This window comes from Populus euphratica, unplaced genomic scaffold (assembly GCF_000495115.2).
Source record: "Populus euphratica unplaced genomic scaffold, PopEup_1.0 scaffold3.1, whole genome shotgun sequence".
In the NCBI taxonomy this organism is placed as follows: Eukaryota; Viridiplantae; Streptophyta; class Magnoliopsida; order Malpighiales; family Salicaceae; genus Populus; species Populus euphratica.
In genome coordinates, this window is record NW_011499847.1 from 5,802,159 (window position 1) to 5,813,343 (window position 11,185).

The window sequence follows — 11,185 nt, forward strand, 5'->3', positions numbered from 1 at the left end:
AAAAAAAGACATGAGTCAACTGACCTAGCCTGCTAAATATAAGTCGCAGGTCATGAGACCAATATAACTTTATAGAAAAAAATAATAGAAAAATCATAAAACTCGGTTTTTAAACAACTCCAATAGATAGGGTGAAAACAGAAAAAATAATTAACAAAAAGGGACAACAAAGAAAAACATTCTAAATTGTGTTTCCATATTGTCAAAAGAAAGTGCACATCGAACAATAATTTGTTGGATATCCAATTTGGATCAAGTTTGATAAAGACCTATAGGATTCCAACTTGTTTATGGGGTTTTTGGTTCAATTTGGATTGTGCATGGTTTGGTTTCACTTAAACTTGCGTGTCACTATTTTTTAAATTGTTTAAATTGATTCAGAGCCAGTTTAAATCATACCATATTCGGATTGGATAGTAATAAATAGTTCGATGTGGGCTAGTTTTGGATCGATTTAGGGCATTAAATATAAATGATGATTTGAGTAACAACTTTGAGTTTAAGATGAGTTTTCTTTCATATTTATGGGTTTAAATCCTTATTTTATAAGGATCATGAAGTCCAGATATCTAAAGAATTCAAATTTAGTTATTCATATATTTTATTTATGGTTTAAATTGTTTTAAAATAAAACATGAATTTGTATTTATTTTTCAACAACTAATTAATTGATTTGAGTTTTATTTAGGCCTTTAGTTTACAACATAATGGTCCATTATAGTTATTTGTGGGACTCTTTACATGAAATTTGAGCTCAAAGTTTTAACAGCCAAGTAATTAATAAATCATTATATTTATATGAGTAAAACTCTTGATTTAGTTTCTTCAGTTAACTTTTTTTAATTTATTAAAGAATTTTGACTTTGTAATGCTCTTCTTATACTTTTCATTATTGATTCTTATAATTAACGAGTCAGAGTTTCATCAAATACTTTTGGTTCTTTAATTCAGGTAATTTATTGGTCAAAGTTATTATAAGCAACATAATTTCAGTTTTTTATGAATTGTTGTTAATGTTGTTGTGGGTTAAAAGGTTCTTACCCTTTAAGTTTACATTAATAACTTCATAAAAAGTAAATAAGAAAACATTATAGTGTTTAATTCTCAACTAATCCCAATATAAAAGGATGATGTCAAGGAAAAAGATAAATAATAAAAAAAGAAACAAAAGAAAAATAACCACAGTAAACCTAGATAAGCCAACCAAACCTTGCAACTCAGGTTATGGAAATAGATGGCATACCGGAAAAAATTACAGAGCAAATTTTCCATATCAACAAAATATTAAAGGATAAAACGAAAAAAAAATCAAATTAAAAAAATATATATTTAAGATAAGCTAGGTCAACCTACTAATCCCATGACTCAAGTCATGAGACTAAGTTATAGAATAGTCCCATAACAACGAAAATCCAATTCTCAACCGACAACTACTTGAAGGATGAAATAAAACAAATTAATTTAAAAAATAAACTCAACGTCAATCTAAGTTAACCTTCCTTCCCTGTAACCTATATCACCAGATCAAGTTTACCTCATAGAAGGCAAGTTGAAAAGAAACTTTAAAACTCAATTCTTACCTAACCAAATATTGAAAGACAAAATTTTAAAAGAAATCAATTGAAAAAATGACCCAAAACATAACAAATGACTATCAAAGAAGTGATAATCAAATTTGACATAAAAACAAAATATCTAGTCACCTTGCTATTTTGGATGATTCAGTGCAAGAAATTAATAAGAAAAGAGAGAAGAGAAAGAAGAAGAAACAAAAAGGAAAAAATAGGTCAACTTGTCCATCAAACACAAATATTCGTCACTCAATAGGGAAGATCTTGTCGAGGTGCTTGCAATGCCATTATCGAAGACTGGATTTGATGGCGGTGTAAAGTCACACACATCACTCAAGCACAACAACTTTACTCACACATGCGTTGCACCCGGCAATCAAGTCCTACTTGCTTGCTTACTTCAACCCCTCACATTTATTTTAGATTTTATTATGATATTTTAAGTCTTAATTGTTTTATATGAACAAAATTTTAATTTGTTTTGTCAGAATTAAACGGTGGGTGTCAAAATATTTCCTTGGTATTATGATACCACTATATCCAATCAACCAAAATAAATCATTAATTTCAATCTCAAATAAAAAACAAGGCTAAAGAATCAAATTAAACAAAAAAAAGAAGAATTTAAGTAATCCAAAAAGAAGAAGTTGAAGTATTCTTTGCCCGTGCAAATTAATCCATGGTGGTAGAAAGATAAAAGAGGTTGAATATTTTATAAAGATTCAAATTTGATCCTCAAACCTCATTTTAAATCAATAAAATTATATTTTATCTTGTCAAAATAAATATTTATCAAGTGATGACATCAACACCACAAAATCTCCCTATGCTTGCATTAAAAAAAATAAACATTATATATTATTGTTGCAAATAATAGATTATTGTTGTAATCTATGATGATTACTAAGAAGAGTTATAATAATTTAAGAAGTAATTTCAATTTTGTATTTATTTTAATATATTTGTTGCGCTTCCTGTTATAAACATTATTTTCTCCTTTTATTTTAATACCCTCTCCCTATAATTTTCTTCTAGAAACAAATCGATTAACATCTAGACTAAAAGTTTCAAAGATAATAACATTAATTTCTCAATTATGATTCATTCGTTGGTTTGGACGTTTTTAAAAAGTTTAACTCCAATTCTTGATTTTTGGATTTCAAATTTTGGCATTAGTATCTAAGAAAAAAAAATATTATTTTTTAAAAAATATATATATTAAAGACCAATCAAGAAAGAATTTAGTTAGTTATGATTTACGCCAATCTAATATGAAAAATACCATTATTATTGAACTAAAAAACCTTCACACAAAAATTAAAGAAGTCAGGAAGCAAAACGGTTATTAGTTCTGCATCTTTCATCGGAAACAACATGCATGCGTATGACATCCATTAAGCAACTAATTGCATCCTACATGATCAGTTAATTACGTGCCTGTAAATTTGCCATTAAAATATTAAGTGTGCTGAGTGTGGTAATGGAGTAAGCTTTTTAAAAGTGAAAATACATTAAAATATTAATTTTTTTATAATAATATATCAAAATTATTTAAAAATATCTAAAAAATATTTAGACCAGTCGGTGGATCTTTACAAAATATCTTGATGCCCAGCTAAAAAATGACGACAGCTTAAGGACCCAGAAAGTTCCTTGGAGCCCATGCCATGTTCAATTAGTTACTTCAGACTTGAGTACTTAGAGTGCATGCATGTGTGCATTTGGCAAGTGTAGTTGCGATCATTTTATGTTTGGCTCGGGGTCCCTAAAATTGGAACCACCAAAACAAGTAACATGAGCCACCTCCGAGAAGCCTAGAACCCAACTTGCCCCCGGGACGAAAGGCCATGGCCTTATCAGGAACATGTGGTGTGGAGAGACCATGGTGCACTTTCTGGGGTCATTGTTTTGAACAATTCCTTGTAGACAACGAACCATGCTATTCATATTTTTGTCGTCGGTTTGAATTCAAGAGATGAAGATAAATATTAACCAGACGGAATAGATGTCAATGTCCAACTGGAATTTAGTGGGTCGCCAGTAGTCGGCAGGAATGAAGGAATATTTCATTGGAATAGGATCTTATTGGTCCCTCAATGAAAGATTTGGTCAACGGATATATAGAGGTTCTTTTCTTCCACATTTTTTCTGGCTTCACACGATGGTATTTAATATAGGTCGAGAAAATTAAAATTAAATTAAGGTTATTTCTTGAATGGGTTTAGCAAATTAATTTAAGTTGTTTTATTTAATATAGGTTGATAAAAGTAGAATTAAATTTACAACTTATGGATTATAACTTGCATGACACTCCTTTTTTTATAAAAAAAAAAAGAAAGAAAGTTACTTGGTGTCATTTTTATCATTTTTTTTTAATGTAAATTCAATCTAACTTATTTTTATGAAAAATAATTTTAAAATTGTGATTCAAAATTAAAAATAATATCAAACTAAACCTGGATTCTTATTAAGTAAACAAAGAAAGTTTGTTCGAATATTGACCCCACCTTAAGTCGTAATTCATTTTTTTTATATATATAAATAACTTATGATAAAATGCGTTGGAATCAATTTAATTTAGAAATGGTAAAAAGGATTCCAATTTTTTTTTTCTAAAAAATGTAGTATAAGTCATAATTCATAAGACAAAAGTTCAAAATTATTTCAATTCTATAACAAACTTTTGATTTAAGTAAAAAATTTGTTTCTATCCAGACATACTTAAATTTTTTCTTTGAAGTGAAAGTAAAAAGAAAAACTTAAATCAATCTATAAAACTCATATCAAACATAACCTTCGTATTAATTCTTAATTTATTATTTCTTAAAAAATAAAAATAATGTAATTTAGTCAGGATAATTATTAATTAAGTCCGCTATTTCGGTGCATTAATTTGTGCTTAAAGTGGGATGCTAATAGAAAATATAATAACAGATATATATATATATATATATATAGATAGGTTTTCACTACCCTATTGTATCTCCTCAGGTGACGACTAGTGGCGTGACCGAATCTACTACTCTAGGTATCTTTGTACTGCCCCAGGATCGAAAGTTTGCCTCCGTGTCAAGGCGCTCCTTTATGTCCGACCTGGTAAGCTATGCCTTCTCGTTCAAAAGACAAGAAGGCTGGCGTCTTTACTAAGCATAGTGATGAGAAGCAGTATAGCCTAATGATCGCCCACTGTGTTCCGAAAACACTGGCAGGGATTACTCTTCGTTCAGTAAGTTTTGTAACCCTAGAGACTACGAGTTGAGTCGTGGTTCTCCAGGTCGCCTAGCTTATCCCACGGATGCGGGGGCTGGAAAGAGGAGGTCCCATGGGCAATTATCTAAGTCAGCGCCTTCTTAAGCCTCTTCATAACTTCCATAACTTTGGCTCAAGTCCTATAACGAGGGTTTCGGTCGTTAAGGGCCGGGTTTCTATTCAATCTAAGCGTCAATTATCACGATGCTCTAGGGCTTAGAATTACCGAAACGAACTTAGTTTCTCTAATTCCAACCGGAGCGATGTTGGGAACTCACACTCCTGATAACAGAAGCTATTTGTTGGTTGATTGGCTTGTGGTGCTGCTCTAACCACGCTAGCTGTGGAGTTGAACCACAGTTCTTACTTACCTTTCGCGTGAAATTCCACTTCCCTTTGTTCTTTCTACTACTATTGTAAACAAGCCCCTTTGTTTAGTACATAGTGATTTATGGGGCCCTATTTCACCCTCCATTAATGGATAGGCTTGCCACTTTGTCTTCGGATAACTGCCAATGACAGAAAGACAATCCGGAGACTCGAAAGGCAGCCATGCCTTCTCCTTAGGAAGAAAGCTTCCTAGCCTATCAAGGAAACACCACCTTTCATTAGGGAATTTCTCAGATCCCAGGGCCAGTCGCAACGCGGACTGCATGGTATCTATATTCTGCCGTATCTATTTCCAGCTCTTTCTATAGCTGGTAGGTTCTTCCGCAAGTTCTCTAATCTCTTATAATAAAAGGAAGCTGTTCAACTTGTCTCAATGGAGAGAATAGATGGAATAGTATATATGTGGAGCCTATGCCTGGTATGCATCGCTGAGAACTACTAGCCTGGTAAGACTGGCAAGGTTAAACCAGAATATGTTTAAAATGGAATGACTGTTATCCCTATGGGAATGACTAGTCTTGCTTGCTGGGAAAAAGGTTCAACACTCACCACTCTTTTTTTTTTGGCTTTAAAAGGTACCTACAGGCTACAGTAATTTATTTGAGGAATAACGCTACGCTCCTGAAGGCCGATGAAAGAAAGTATCTTCTTAACTGTCTGGATCCATCAGGTTCAGAAAAGAAACAAAAACATCTTTGATTACGATTTAAAGGAGCAATCTCACATGGAACAAGATCCAATTTCGGGTCATTTATTGATGAACATAATCTGCCATAATCTCTTCGATTCCTTCTTTTACATGCCAGAATAAAGAGGGATTGGGTAGGAAAGTGGAGGAGACTTTTTTTGTATATGATAATCGAAGGGAGCAGCAACGCTGCAGTAATTCTTTGGAAAAGCCCGATTCTCTGTCTTCGAGCTCTCACAAAGAAAAAAAAAGCTTTTTTTTAAATATATAAAATCCGATAACTAATGGTCCAATATTTTTAAAGCCCAACAAATTGGTTTTCAAAAAAATTGTAATGGCTGTTGTTGACTTTGATTTTTTTGAAATAATTAAAAAAAATCCAAAACAAACAAATTTTCTGTTTAAAAATAACAGAAACTAAACACGAAAACGAAAGCCAAGACTGCAAACGGTACTAAACAAACCCTATGTTTCTATGCTTAAGAATAACCAGCCAGGGGTATGAAATATCAGCAAATATGATCAATGAACCATGGAGAGGGCAAGGAGAAGGGGGTGTTCTACTAATAAATACTTCAATTTATAACGAATATGGCAGCCATTTGAACCGGAGCTAGCAAGTAATTTGATCCAACACTGAGGCAACAAGGCACCGAGAAATGACAGCCAGGATCAGAAGAAGCTAACAGTGCGCGCATGTGTGTGATTATACCTTCTTAAGAGCACTTGGAAATTGAAGTAGATTTCCAGATTCTGATGCGTTACAATGCCTTCGAGCATCAAAATAATTAGTGCCTCTGTTGGGACGGGTTGAAAATAACGCAATCATCATTCATTTGATGCTCCCATTGAAGTAGAAAATCCCCATCCCAGAAGTTACATGCCACGCCACAACGCAGATCAGGATACCAGTTGCAAGTGTATTGCCATAACTTTATTGCGAAGCCTAAAATACAAATCAAGGTTTCTGGGCACCGAGTAATGAATTTCTACTAAAGAATAACTATAAGTGAATGAAATGAATCATTCAAAAGAATATCAGCAAAAGAATCCTACTTTGTCCAGTCTTCAGCCATGGGTGAATTGATCAGGTTCCTCTAGAATTTAAATATCACTCCCACCATATTTATTGCTAGCCTTCAGCTTCCCGATTACAAGGTTCTTTCAGAAAATAAATATCTATCAGCGTATGTGTCAGCTAAGTTCCCGTCTTTAAACTAAGAATGCTTTAATCATACATAGCGTTCCAATTGGATCAGCATCACACTAATATCATCACAAGAGCCTCGCAAAACAGAGAGATCAGCAAGCTTTTTACAGGCAGATAATGGTCCTGCCTTTTCAACCCCTATGCACAATTGGCGAGCAATATCAACAGCTTCTTGATTACCAACCTGAAACCATGTAAAGGACTTCATTTAGATTATTTGAGCTAGTGAAATTCCTTTAAAGGGAAAAGATTGCTAGCGAGAACATACCTTATCCCATAAGCCATCAGAAGCTAAGATTAAGAACTCATGATCTGGCTTAATTCTAACAACGTTTGTGTCAGGCTCAGCTATTACCCACTGTTTAAGATGACTATCTCCAATTCCCCTGGACACAGCCAAGGATCCCTGAATTCTCCAAGTTCCATGGATTAAATCAACATAGCCACCCTGCAAAACAAATTCCATAAAATTCATTAGTTCCAATTCAAACAAAGCTTTTCTCAGACCCTGTATTTCTATGCAAGAGCGTGCATAATATGGTAACAAACTGCGTACCATGGACTCAATCCTGTCCTTCTCGTCTTCCCTGGAAGGCCGGTGATCGGCTGTGAGGGCCTCAGCAACACCTCCTCTACTCATAACAGCACGACAATCACCGGCATTAGATACAACAAGGTTCCCCTTCCTAATTAAAGCTGTCACGCAGCAGGAGCCACCTCTAATATCTTCTTTTAAAAACTGAGCATCGGTATTCAAATAACCATGCTTAACCGCATCCTTAATGTCTTCTTCGTCCCTCCTAGCAACTTCATCTAAAATATTCTTATCTAAATTCCCTGCTGCAAATTCAGCAGCTTTAGCACCCCCATGTCCATCAAAAATAGCAAAGAAAGCCTGCAAACACAATGCATATATAGATTACAAGACACAAATTCTAAATCAAACAAAGAGCCTCAATATTAATCAACACAACATATAAAAATTTTCCATATTTGGTTCCATGTTTAGTCTAGCCTTAAAATTACCATAACCAAAAACATGTGTCTAGATGATCAAAAGACTTCATTAGAGCAATTACTTTCATATTCTTTGATATATTCCAGAATTCCTTAAATCGAAGCTCGTCATTATCCAATTCCATATTTAATCATTCGCAATTATTCATTGGATTGCATCCATTAATAATATCTTGCAGAAAAGCTCCATTACCACCCTCCGCCCACCACCACACACAAAATCAATAAACCCAGATAGGTTATTCAACAAAACAATTTTATTTCACATACCAGTCCACTGAATAGCCATACCTAGACAGAGGAAGAAAACGAAAACAGAAACAATTCACACAGCAGAAAACTATGAAATTACCTGCTTGGCATCTCCTTCAAGGTCAACGACGGCAGAAAAGCGATCCTCCATAGCCTCTCTCCTTCCTCTCTTGCAATAAACAGAATAGCCATACCCTTCTCTCTCCACCTCCGCTTCCTCCACCTCCCTGGGCGTCGCCAGCCCTCCTCCAAACCCTATAACAACCGGTATATCCAGCCTCGTCGGCCTCTTCCTCTTCAAGAGCGTCGCGGCCGCCCCCGAACCCGAAGCCAAAGAAGAAGAAGAATTGAACCCAGTTAATGGTTTTTGAAGGCGATATCGAAACGGAGAGGGAGAAGAGCAAGAAGTAGTTGAAGAAGATGGAGATTGTGTTGTTGGTTTTGAATGGGTTAGTGTTAGTGCTATTGTTTCTGCTGGTGGTGAAGGGATTGATACCACTGTTTTGCTGCGGAAGAGAGTTGTTGATGGAGAGAATACAGGAGAATTCGACACCGCAACAGAGCACGACATTTTTTTTTTTTTCTCGTATGATGTTTGTTTTGAGTTCTACTGCGTTCGCTTTTTGTGACTCCTTTTGTTCTGTGGTTTGTTTGTCTATGAATCTGTCGCATGGAAGAAGAGGATTGTTATTGTGGAAATGTTAGGAGGCTATTTATAGTGGTTTTCTTCCTAGTGATCTGTGGCCACTGCTCTGTTCCATAATGTCGATGTTGCCCTTGGATTGTTATTATTATTATTATTTTTTTGTTTTAGCATCACGGGAAAGGGTCAGAAGATTTTCATGGTCAATGGATTTTCCTAGTAAGGTGGCCTGACTCTTTGACGCGTGTTTTTACCTGTATTTCTCAACATTTCCTAGCAGTGTCCCCGTAAATAGTAGGGCTATTAGTTTTTTCTAGGACAATGCCGTGGGGTAATTTTTAAAATGAATTTTGTTATGTTGTAAAGATTATATAAAAATATATTTTTTATTTCATGATTTTTTATTTTTTTATTAATTTATTTTTTATAGCTTTTTTATAATCAACTTGTCTTTTGAATAAAGAAACAAAGATTATTAGGATAAATATTCATAAGAAAACTTAATCATTTGAATTAAGGTGGAAAAATATATTATTTTAATCAAAACTCTTTTTTCTTATTTATTTATTTCTTTTTTGTTTTGATGATTTTTTTTATGAGAATCATTGTTTTTAAAATAAAAACTTATCATGAAAAGTAAAGTAAGGTTGAATATGTATATATATATATATATATATATATAAATCCCGAAATGATTGAAAAAAACCCATTTTCTCTCTTAATATCTTATTATTTCTTTCAAAACTATTAGAAAATGAAAACAGTTTAAAAGACATGATTAAAATAAACTTTATCAAGATATAATAGAGCTCAAAGGTTAAATGAAGAAAACACTACGTCGAGGGGGATGCTAAAGGCAAAACAAGGCATGCATTTTTGTTTGTTTCGTTTTTACAAACATATAAGCACTTTGATAAATTCAAGACAGCAACCGACAAGTTTATTTAAACAAAAACGTTCTTTTTTCTTATTAAATCTATACAAAACGAATTCATATATCACAATCTCCATGAAATTTATAATCAGAACAATGAAAAATTCTATGGTCAGACTCAAATAAAAATTTGTTTTTACAAATATTTCTTTATAAAAAGTATTTAAGAATGTGATAATTATTATTTTTTATAATACTATTTTTATTTTAAAATATATTAAAATATTTTTTTATTTTAAAAAAAATTATTTTTAATATTATCTAAAAACACTAAAAAATATTATTTTAAAATTTAATAAATATAAAAAAATCATTTTTTCTCAAAATTACTTTTTAAATGCAAAAATATAAAAGTTTTATTTAAAAATAAATAAGTTTTAATGGGTATTTGAAAGTGTGATAATGATTACTTCTTAAAGTGTTTTTTTAATAAATGTATTAAAATAAAAAAATTAATTTAAAATAAAAAATAAAATTATTTTTAAAGTGCAACTACAAACCCCTTCTAATATGAACACTCCAACATGGTAGACCACAGCTATTAATCACCTCAGAGTTTTCGTGACCATCCAGCTATTTTCAAGCCAATTTGTGTGTGTTTTCCAACACGGTGCAAGGTAGTTCCCGAATATGCTTTTCTAGTTTGGTTTGGCTGAGTGAATCCGCGGGTTCCATCCCAATACCATCACAAGTTTTCAACTAGGTACGAAGGTGGGTAAATATGTGATTCTAAGTTGTTTTTTAAAATAATATTTTTTTTATATAACATCAAAATAATCTATGCTAGTAAATAAATAAATTTTAAAAAATAATATATGAACACAAAAATACATGCCTTCAAAATAGAATTACGAAGTTTGTTTTCCCTTCTAGATTCACGAGTGGGAGCGCATTTCCAGGGAGAGTGAGTGTGAAACCATGATTTTTTTATTTTATTTTGTTTTCCGATATTCTAGTCAAACACGTTAAGGATGTGATTGAGACTACGGGAGTGGGAGTGTGAATGGAGTTTTCTTGACTCTCGCTGTTATTATTATTATCAGTGAACTGCCCTGTCCTGTCTTCCTGCCCTTCCTTTTACCCTGGACGATGTCGCTGTGAGCAGAACCGTGGGTCCCATCCTGACCTGCTCGGGCGCAACTTCTCTGAAGTAACCGTTGTTGACAGCGTGTTTCTGTTTGGTGACCGTTATCGCCGTCCGTTAAATATCAATGTCACCAGCGCTCCATAA

The 11,185-nt window shown here is 33.2% G+C and overlaps 1 protein-coding gene across 1 annotated transcript; it reads right to left on the reverse strand.

Moving 5' to 3' along the window:
* Nucleotides 1-6,797: 6,797 nt before the first annotated feature.
* On the reverse strand, nucleotides 6,798-9,074 carry LOC105110559 (probable protein phosphatase 2C 25). The gene is made up of 4 exons (XM_011005638.1): nucleotides 8,478-9,074; nucleotides 7,665-8,003; nucleotides 7,377-7,556; nucleotides 6,798-7,292 (listed from the first exon to the last, which is right to left on the reverse strand). Exons 1-4 carry the CDS (start codon nucleotides 8,946-8,948, stop codon nucleotides 7,131-7,133), a joined length of 1,152 nt encoding a protein of 383 aa, XP_011003940.1. The 5' UTR covers nucleotides 8,949-9,074; the 3' UTR covers nucleotides 6,798-7,130.
* Between the last annotated feature and the right edge of the window lie 2,111 nt (nucleotides 9,075-11,185).